Below are 11,326 nucleotides of genomic sequence, written 5' to 3' on the forward strand. Positions count from 1 at the left end.
ATATACAGCTATGAGGGGACAGAACAGGAGTGCCTAGGCACAGGAAGTCACCTGATATACAGGTATGAGAATACAGAACAGGAGAGCCTAGGCATAGGAAGTCACCTGATATACAGCTATGAAGGGACAGTACAGGAGTGCCTAAGCACAGGAAGAGAAGGATGACATAGATACAGATGAATATTTATTGTCAAACACATAAAAGTTTAGAATAGATAATCTGTACAAAATAAGTCGGTTTATACAGACCGCTGTAAACTTCAGGGTATGTAAAGTCGGGAGGGGGTGGGGCAGTTACAGTAAGGAGGGAGTGTAAACTGGGTCATGTGACAAGGGATACAGTCATGTGAAGATCCGTCAACCAATCACAGTGCTGCGCTCCGTCTTGTTCCGGGACCTTTCAAAAAAGGCGTAATCCTAAAAAAAGAGACAAAGTGACATCATGAATGAGAGGCGGACCTCATGACATCATCATGACATCAGAGAGACATCATCATGACATCATCATGACATCAGAGAGACATCACTTGTAGAAGTGACACAAAAGAACACAAAGAGCCTAGCGGAGAATTCTAATCCTGACAACCAGTAAGTGAGGAGGGGTAGAAATATGTACCCTGTGGGTTGCGGGGCAGATATTTAGGATAAGTGACCCTCTGATTGGGAGATTCGTGTCACAGATATCATTACAAATTATAGAGGGGGCCGGGCTGGGATTATAGATCAGGTTAGCGAGGTTTAGGGACAGAATATAGATGGGGTTAGGATTCGGGGGTACATTGGTGGGGGCTATGCTGAGGGTCAGAGGTAGGAGATAGGTGGACATTTTGGTGCTCAGGTCTGCCTAGGGATTAGGGGTAATTATTTGGGTGTTAGGGGTTAAGGTTGAGGTTTAGGGACAGAATATAGATGGGGTTAGGAATTGGGGTCAGGGGTACATTGGTGTGAGGTTGGGGTACAGGGTATTCTAAGTGTTAGACACCAAGAAAGGAGTTAGGTAGTTTGGTGTTAGGGTCAGGATAGGGGTTCGGGGTAATTATTTGGGTGTGGAGGGATTTGGTTGACATCAAGGTACCATTTGTTACCCCAAATGTTACAGGAACTGCAGGGGCTCCCCATCAGTGGTGAGTAATACATAACAGCTCCCAAATCTCATATTTCATTCCCATTTCTCTATGGTGGGAATGATTATGTTCTATACCCCAACCTGGGCCCCTCCAGGGGGCGCTAGGGGTTCCTTGAGAAGTGTGTGCCTCTCAGGTCAGTTTAGTTTATACCAATAATATATTTAGCAATCTGTAAGGGTGACATTTCCCCTCTGCCCACCAATGTACCATGAGCTGGGGAATTATAGGAGGGGTTCCCCTATGTACAGAAGGTAGGGAATGGCAGCTCTTCTCCTTTATTAGGGGTCCGTACCCCCACATCCCATACACAGGGACTCACCAGCAGGAAGCAGGCGCCAAGTAACACTGCTTTCATCTTCACATCCAGATCTTTCGGGAATTGGATCCCAAAGTTATCGGCATCTGTGAAGATTTCCTTAGGTAATCCGGTCCACTGCTTACTGATCCGACCCACGCTGCGCGACTCACACAGTGGCTTCACCTGAGACACCGAGAGGGGGAGAGGAGACAATGAGAAGGGAGGGCATGTATGAAGCTATTACATCCGGTTCCTGGGTGCTGCTCCCAGTCTGGTCCGTCCCACACGTTGCATGGAATGCAGAATAACCGGACCTGTAGACCTGAAACATGAGAGCCCCCACACAGACAGCTGCACCCTCGGCACTGACATTTACAGCACACCTGTCACGTGGGCTACAGAAATAACCGGCACCCGCCTGTGCTTTACCCCCCCCTGCAGAGATTCATGGCCAAAAATAGGTGAAACCCCCCAGGAAAGAGGAAGACCAGGTGACCCCAGGGAAGCAACCCATAAATCCTCCATCATACAAAGACACTGCAGACAATTGTGCTTTCCCAGCCTTGTGGTCACAGTTTGGTGAAGACCCTTTCTCTGCCCCACATGACAGTGCCCCGGGGTACAAAGCCCCCTCCACAACGACATGGGGTCACCAGTTTGGTGTGGAGGAACCCGAGTGTCCTGCACAGAGCCCTGACCTCATCACTACTGAACACCTTAAGGATGAATTGGAATGGTGAGCCAAAGCTCGTCATCCAACATCAGTACCTGACCTCACCAATAGGGGGCAAATCCCCACCATCACAAATCCCCACCATCAGTACCTGACCTCACCAATAGGGGGCAAATCCTCACCACCAGCACCGGACCTCACAAAGGGGGCAAATCCCCACCATTGGTACATGACCTCCCCAATGGGGGCAAATCCCCACCATCAGTACCTGACCTCACTAATGGGGGCAAATCCCCACAGACACAACCCAACATCTTGTGGGGAGCCTTCCAAGAATAGTGTACGGGTTATTTGTGGTGGGGGGCTCTATAATAATATCCATGGAGTGGAGCAGATTGGGAAAGGAAGTTTGGAATTTCAATTGTTGGCCATGGAGGGTTGGGGCCAGGAGATGGATATATACAGATGGAGGAGGAGTTTCATATTATTTGGTCATGGGGAAGGGGCCCCATATTAATGGCCATGGAGGATGGGGGAGGAGCTCCATATTACTGGCCATGGAGGATGGGGGAGGAGCTCCATATTACTGGATATTACTGGCCATGGAGGATGGGGGAGGAGCTCCATATTACTGGTTTTATAGAATGAGGGAGGAGCTCCATATTACTGGCCATGGAGGATGGGGAAGGAGCTCCATGTTACTGGCCATGGTTTTGGAATGGGACATCCTCCAGGCTCCCCCTAGGGGTGATGCTCGGTGTCCCCACATATTTGCCCACATTGTGAATCTGTTTGTATTCTGTGATTCTTCCAATAAAGACTTTCACCCAAAAAAAATTTCACTAAATGTAAAACGTTAATAGGTGGGGGAGGGGATCTCCTCCCGGATTCCTCGCCCCCTCACATTCCAGCTACGGAGAAATACTGGGAAATATCCAACATGAAGGATGAGGACATAACTCAGATGGAGGAGGGGAGTAACAGGGCCGCATTATATAGGCTTCATATCATTGGCTCCCTGTCCTCCAATCACCTGTAGTCACCACAAAACGATTATCACCGGTGACCCCGAGGATATTATATATACCCCGAGGACTTTGTTTGTAGCAGATTGAAGGGTGACAACGCTGCAGCTACACTGAGTGAGTGTTGTCACCCCAGAAGGGAAGTGGCTGTGGATGCACATTGATGGCAGGATCACCAGATATCCATGGCACGGCCTCTCCTTACCTGGAAATTAATGTCACCGCAGCAGCTGGACATCAGGCAGGGCCCGACCACCTTCAGCACCGGCTCCCGGCTCTCCGTCATCAGGGAATATTTGGGGACGAAAGGGTGCCACGTCTGGGCTACGTAACCAATGGTGTGACCTGGGGGGCTCTGAACCTCCAACTGCGTGACAACAGAGAGAATGTGTCACCCACAGGTATGACCACAACACACAGGGGAGGGGCTTATCACAGTGGGCGGAGCTTATCCATGACTTTCCTTGACTTACCTCCTGTAGGCAGCAGGGGAAGCAGCAGCTGGAACATTTCAGTGGGCGGACGAAGTGGATGACCTCCCGGCCGGTGAAGTCACAGACATGCAGGGTGAGGGGGCGAAGGGAGCCGCAGCAGCAACGAGCGCACACTGTGCTCCTCTCCTGCACCGTGAATATCCGCTGACCCATTATATTCCGCAGCTCGTACTGATTGCAGGTCTCATAGCCGGTGAGGGCTGCAGGGAAATGGGAGGAGCTTATTAGTGACCCAATCATTCCACACCCACAAAACTGTAAGAAAGGGAGGAGCTATTGGAGAAGGGATGTGATTGGAGGAAGCACTACTAGGAGGCGCTGTGATTGGTTGAAGCACCACTAGGGGATGCTGTGATTATTGGAGGCACAACTAGGAGGAGCTGTGGTTAGTGGAAATGTCACTAGGAAGCGCTGTGATCGGTGGAGGCACCACTAGGAGGCACTGTGATCGGTGGAGGCACCACTAGTGAGGGAATTTGATTATTGGAAGTGCGGCTAGGGGGAAGTGTGCACCACAGCCTCCAGGTATGTCCCACAATGCAATTATGGCCTACAAAGGGCCACTGCTGTACAATATTCTGTCCTGTAGATACTGAGCACAGAATGTTATTACCCCCTAAGGGCAGTGCTGTGTTTCAGCAGTTTAGCAGACAGTGGGGTGGTGGGGGGATTGTAATACAGTGGCCCCAATAATGTTATAAAGGGTTGGACAATTCAGTGTCACTGTTTTTGATTGGTTCCTTGTATTGGAGTGACTCTGCACCACTCACCTTCTAGAAGTTCTGTCTTCTGGTGGATGAGAATTTGGTCAATCTGGAAGAGAAAAGAAGAGGTCACATGACACAAATCAAAACACTAGCTCAGTGTACAACACTGCGGTATATGTCAGAGCTATATAAATGTAAAAGTGTCATAAAAGTGTCAGCTCCTCTGTACAGAGACTGATGGGACTGGATCAGTGTTCTCTGTACAGCACTGCGGTATATGTCAGAGCTATATAAATGTATAATAATAGTGTGTGACTGTGGGGGGACATTAGAGTGTAGACTGTGAAGAGACAGGTAGGTACCTGGCTTAGGTATTCCAAGGCACTGGGGGTGCTTCCGCTGCTGACCGGCATGTATGGGGCCCCTGTCGGCTCCAGCTGTGGGTGCATGGGGTGCTGTGGGGGGACACTACATCCATGTCCGGGGTATTCATGGAATCCGGGGGAGGAGGGCAGAGGGGCAGGAGGAGCGGAGGGGGCAGTGGGATAGGGGGTAGTGGGGTAAGGGGGGGAGGCATATCCAGGAGCAGGTGAGGAGTAACCTGGGGGGAGCAAACAAATCATTACAACCAATAGGAATCGACCCCAATGTAAATCCCGCCCACCACCCAGCATTGCTCCACCCACTTACCTGGAGCCGCCATGTTTATGTCCGGGTTCTCTCACACATTCACTGCCCTGTAAGACACAGAAGAGGGGAGAGATCAGAGGATGGCACTGTGACCCCACCGCACTGCAAGCTGGGTAATGAAGGGCCCCGCCTCTAAATAGGATCAAATACTCCTAGAGTGCCCGTTACCCCACATAGGTCACCCCCACCCCAGATCTAGGATCAGATTTCTCCATAATGCCACACTTGGGGCAATGATGTTACCCCTGAGATTGCGAAGATCTTAGTGGGAGGCGTTTGCTGACATCCTAGGGGGAGGGGTTTGCTGAGATCCTAGGGGGAGGGGTTTGCTAAGATCCTAGGGGGAGGGGTTTGCTAAGATCTGGGGAATATCCTAAGATTGGATGGCAGCAGAGAAAGGGTTAACCATTCGGTTCCATGGAGGGTCAGATGGGGGTCACCGATTGGCTGCCATCACAGGAGGGGGGGGGTGGAAATACTTATATCAGGGATTATTTCTGTGACCCCACTGGGAAAATTTTCTCCCACTTCCTGTCTTTGTGACACCTGTGTCAGGGGAATCCCCAATGATAGGACCCCTCCCCCAGCTGTATGGCACCAGCCCTCCTCCAAGGAAGTGCCCCCCCCATTCATTTGCTCCATTTACCCCCCAATAATCTGTCCCAGAGGAACCTGAAACATCACTCCATGGGGGAGGGGCCAATAAGGGGTGGTCACAGATAAACAAATCACCTTCCCAGCCAATCGTGTTTCCAGGTTCCAGCCCAACCCCCTCCCCAGGTAAATATTGCATTGTGTCCACATTCAGTTCAGGAAAAGGGTGACACAGGAAGTGAGAAAAAGACAACAGGAAGTGCTCAGAATCTGCGCATGGTGTCACCAAAACTCAACAACAGCGATTAGGGAAATTCCGAGAAATGAAAGTTGCAGAAAACAAAGTCAGGAGGTTCAGCTGCTTCACCACAGGAAGAGTGACAACTCCGCCAATACTCAAACATTCACATGACATTCACAGCATTCTTAAAGGGAAAGAACTCATGGGGGGCCAATGTTCACTGCAGCTGGAGGTAGGGGGCACCCCGGGGTTCAGTCCCCCCTGTACCCCATTCCCAGGGAACCTTCTGGGGAGTCCACAGATCTGATGACACCACTACCCCCTGGGGGTCACAGATGGCCGATGTGCTAAGAAATGTGCCCAGGGCTCCCACCTAAAATGTGGGTGCTGCACCCCAATATTACATCCAATCAGGGATCACAATGGTGACACTGGGCGATATCATGCAATAGGGTACAGGTGAGGTGACTCCGGGGGATGTTGCAGGATTTTGGTCAATGCGGTGACACCAGGTGATATTGGGGTAATTCTGGCCCCAGATTTGCCCCGGGGTTGTGGGGTGACTCACCTCCCTGGTGTTTTGGGTGGGGCGGGTGTGGTGCAGATCGTCTTACATAAAACCGATTGTTAGAAACCATCTGAGGAATCTGAGTTCTGATTCATCCACCGGAGGGAGGAGTGACGGAAAAACAGAAACCAGAGAAGGGAGCCATGAGGAAAAACAAAAGCCAACAACAAAGAACAATGGAGGCTGCCGGGAGCCGACACCACGCCGCATTCTGCTGCATCCCCCCCAATCTGATATTTCACATCTGGGTGACCCCACAATGGGCCCGGCATCTTTCAGGGGGATCTCAGATGCCGGATCCTCATTCTTCCTGCTAGATTCCCCATAATAATAAAAACATTAAACAAAATCCCACAGAGGCGCCCCCTGTAGGTGGTGCAGCAGAGAGGTGGAGCTGGGGGCTAAGGGGGGCTGGGATATTCCCAGCTGCTGAGTCAGCAAACTTAACTACACTTCCAGAATATCAGAACACAGGGGCCACAAACACAGGGAGGGATATGGATAGATTGCAAGCTCTTGTGCCTCCTCATTATATCTCCTCAATGGGTTCCTTTTAGAATAGGGTTCCATTTCCGGTTTTATTTTCTATTCTGGAATAATAAAATCTTTATATTTGAACCCAAAAGAGAAACCTAACCTAGTCACATATTTCAGATCACCCGTCCTTAGATGTGGAGGCTGCATTAGTTTTCTATTATCCTTGACTTTCACTTGATGATCCTGCCAGTAACAAACTTCCTGTCCCAAGGTGACAACACTCACTGTATTGTAGACAAGGAAGAGCAGCGGTGTCACCTTACTACAGGACAGGATGCTCAAAAGATGTTTGGCAGGATCAACAGGTGCAGTTATTACCCAGGTATAACAAAACACTTCAGGTGTAAAATGAACAAAAACAATGCTCACCCTGTGTGGTCTTATTTCTGCTGGTGGAGGGCAGAGTATTTGCATCGATTCCCTGAGGGAAAATGTCTCTAAATTTTATGTTCAAGTTAAAAATGTAGGATTTATTATTTGTCAATTAAATAAGAAAAAAGACCAGCCAGCAGGTGGAGCTGTGGTCTCTCTACCTGAGCAGAAGCTCAATAGCACAAGCTCAACTTTACACACTTTACAAGTGAATATATCTAAACAGGGACTCCTCCTCTTAGAGCAATGACTCCTCCCCCTAGATAAGAGGACCTCCCCTTAGAGCAATGACTCCTCCCCCTAGATAAGAGGACCTCCCCTTAGAGCAATGACTCCTCCCCTAAATAAGAGGACCTCCCCTTAGAGCAATGACTCCTCCCCTAAATAAGAGGACCTCCCCTTAGAGAAATGACTCCTCCCCCTAGATAAGAGGACCTCCCCTTAGAGCAATGACTCCTCCTCATACAGCAATGACCCTCCTTTCTAGAGCAGAGGCCCTCCCCCTAGAGCAATGACCCCTACTTTCTAGAGCAGAGGCCCTCCCCCTGGAGCAATGACCCCTCCTTTCTAGAGCAGAGGCCCCCGCCCACACTCACCACCAATTATCTAATCCCCGCCCACACTCACCACCAATTATCATTGTGCTCCCTGGCACAATGCTCCATGCACACACCATCAAGGCCCACTGAAGAAGCCAAAACACGACTCTCCCTTCTGAGTCTCAGCCATAAATTACACCCCCATAGACAATCAAGGAACCAATCAGAGCTGATCCCAGTCATGTGATCACATGCAGGCTAGAACCTCCATTGATGCAATTGAAGCTTGCAGATCTGTGGCTCCATCTATTGGGGCCCTTTCACACCAACCTCCAATCGGCTCTGTGCACAGCATTGGTTTGCATTGCTGAGCCCTTCTATCAATGTACAGAATGTGGCCCTCTATTTGGCCCTCTATGCTTTAGTTTTCTCCGGTCACTGGGCGGTTACATAGAGACCTCCCCATGTCAGACATCTGGCTCTTCTCTGGTCAAAGTTTCATTTCCGTCTCCTGCCGAAAGTGGAACTGAACTCTCCGGTCTGACTGTAGGAGCAGGATCCAGGACCTGGGGCCCATCAAAGGAAATTAAAAGAGGGGCCCCCAGAACCCACAGCTTTCCTTCACAGTGGCATTATGTTGTATGTCAGCAAAGGACCAAAAGTCACAGATTTTGGAGACATATGGGGGCCACAGGATTTTTTTTCTAGTTCTCCTGGGGGCCAGTTGGGCCCTGGAGATCCAGTGTAGACACAACTTCTTACGGGTCTTTATTGATTGTGTGCTGGATATACTGAGGGTAGGTGGGTATGAAACATAGCAGTGGGGAGCAGTACAGCAGCCCCACCTAATGGTGGGACAGAGGAATTGATTGAAATCTTACTTCCTCTGTCTGATCCCATCAGTTGTGTGCTAAACTCCTGAGGGTCCACAAGGCACCAGAACACTTCTTATCTGACCCCAGCACCCCACTGGAACACAGGAAATGCTCCCTCCATAACAATTCTAACACTCCAGCACAGCGGGCTGCATCTGTGTGTCCTGCAGGGTGGTTGGAGGACTGAGGACAGCTGGAACAGATGCTGGATGAGAAGCATGGAGACACCGAGAAGTGTTAAAAAGTCAGAGTTTGGTCATTAAAACACTTTTTTTCATGCCCACAAACACAGCTTGGTGACCACACTTTCTGGAGGTGTCTGGACATGTCCCATGTGAAAAAGAATATTTAAATCTCAATTCGTTTTCCTGGAAAAACACATCGTTCTGATCATTGTTCCAAACTTTTTTTTTTTTTTTTTTTTTCACTTGTGACATGTCCCCATCTGTCATAGTGATCAGAAGGGGACAATCATTTCATAGTGATCAGAAGGGGACAATCATTGCATAGTGATCAGAAGGGGACAATCATTGCATAGTGATCAGAAGGGGACAATCATTGCATAGTGATCAGAAGGGGACAATCATTTCATAGTGATCAGAAGGGGACAATCAATGGAACATGAGTAAGACCTAGTGTGTTTTTGGGAGCCAAAAAAAATATAAGACAGTGTCTTATTTTCGGGGAAACACGGTATCTGTCTGTCATTTGCAATCCCTATTTAATGTACAGCGCTGTGTAATATGTTGGCGCTATATAAATCTATTATCTATAAATCTATAAATTATTAATATTATTATTATTATTATTATTAATAAACAGGATTTATATAGCGCCAACATATTACGCATATCCTGTTCAGAGGGAAGTCTATACATACAGTTATAGAGTATTTTGCTTTTTATGACATCTGACAGTCTTCTGATTTTCAAAGACGGGTGGCTTGTGGATATTGTCTAAATCACATCCCAATTTAAAATTTACATTACTTTGGGGATTAAATCTTTCCCATATTTTTGGCAAAGGTATTTTTGTGTGGTAATCTATCAACATAATTTTCACCAAATTATCAATTATTAACAATAAAACCATTTTTTTTCCAAAACATGATTAAAAACATGATAAAAGGCACAAACTGCTAAATATACATTATCCAAAACATAACAATAATAACCTCCTTCCCACATATTTATATCTTTGTTTCCATGAAATTGTTACATTCTTGAAGTTACATAAAGTTATATGTGAATTCTCTTTAAATTCAATTTAGAATGCAGTACTATGCTCAGAGATTGGAAACAAAGCAATAAATGTCATTCCTGGGAGGGGAACATAAGGGTTCCAATGGTTTGTATCCTGCACTAGGTGTGGACATGGCAAAGGAAGATACAAATAACAAATTGCAGGGACATAAGTCGTGTCCTCCTGTCCTCCTTCCCCATAACCATCAAATAAAATTACACATAGTAAGATGGATACTTTTGTATTTATTCTCTTACATTCTACATATCAGAATAGCAAACCCTCACCTGCATATAAAATCTGCCAGGTAAAAAAAAAAAGATATAAAAGGATTAAAATGTGTTCCTGTTTAACGCCTAGATACACATATACAAATACAAAAATCATAAATATTTATGGGACTGGCAGTATGTGCATCAGTTAGAATTATTTACATCTTTTCTACAATAATACAAAATCAATAAATGCAGCAAATAAAAGTCACGTGTCTCTGCAAACATCTGTCCAGTGATTCACCAGAAAAAGTCTTTCAGATTTCCCCCCATAGACCTGACTATAGCAAGCGATATCTTTTCTCCGGCTGTAATCCACTCTCACCATTAGGTGGCACTATTTGCCATGAGTTCACTATTCATAGGCAAGTTTTCCTTTCATGACAGGTTCTCTGTATCCTTCCAGGGTTGGGTTGTTGTAAGGTCCATTATTGGAGATCCCGGGGAACAATATATGCAGAGTAGGGTGGACGTCACACAGTCCCTACATCTCCTAAGCCGGGACTGTTTCACATATTTAAAGTGAGCCCCTAGGAAGTAGAGATATTCTCCTGGGGCCTTCCTTTAGGCTCTATGAAATTTACAGACCTAGACTGGAGTTCAGCCATTTGTCCCAGTACTCACCATCTCAGGTGGCTTTGTACATCATCCTTTAGGTGTCCATCAGCTTCTGATACCTCACACAGGGCACCAGATCGTGTTCTGACCTTTCGGAGTGCAGCCATTATGGATCTTCATAGAATAAAAGCACTGGTGGCAATAAGGGGTACACAGGTCACCGCACATGGAGGAACCTTGACTGAAGACTTCCCAATAGCAAACATAATAACCAGCAGATCAGGGACAACAGCAACATTCTTATTCCAATGACAAAACAACATTTAACACCAGATAATGATTACTTTTCCTCTGACTAGAGAAATATTTTGTCCAACCATACCCAACAACATCTTTTGCTATATAAGGTGGAAGGAACAAACTTTGTTACCAAACCTCTACCAGGTGACTCATGATGGTTGTAGTAAAAGGAACCCTCAGAGAATTGAAATGAAGGAGCTGATTTTGGTGCCAT

At 47.3% G+C, this 11,326-nt stretch overlaps 1 protein-coding gene across 1 annotated transcript; it reads right to left on the bottom strand.

Moving 5' to 3' along the window:
- Nucleotides 1-171: 171 nt before the first annotated feature.
- Nucleotides 172-6,436, bottom strand: LOC140322639 (phospholipid scramblase 1-like). The gene is made up of 8 exons (XM_072399194.1): nt 6,418-6,436; nt 5,015-5,061; nt 4,687-4,925; nt 4,388-4,430; nt 3,597-3,817; nt 3,329-3,490; nt 1,447-1,608; nt 172-417 (listed from the first exon to the last, which is right to left on the bottom strand). Exons 2-8 carry the CDS (start codon nt 5,025-5,027, stop codon nt 358-360), a joined length of 900 nt encoding a protein of 299 aa, XP_072255295.1. The 5' UTR covers nt 5,028-5,061; nt 6,418-6,436; the 3' UTR covers nt 172-357.
- Between the last annotated feature and the right edge of the window lie 4,890 nt (nt 6,437-11,326).

This window comes from Pyxicephalus adspersus, chromosome 2 (assembly GCF_032062135.1).
Source record: "Pyxicephalus adspersus chromosome 2, UCB_Pads_2.0, whole genome shotgun sequence".
Taxonomy (NCBI): Eukaryota; Metazoa; Chordata; class Amphibia; order Anura; family Pyxicephalidae; genus Pyxicephalus; species Pyxicephalus adspersus.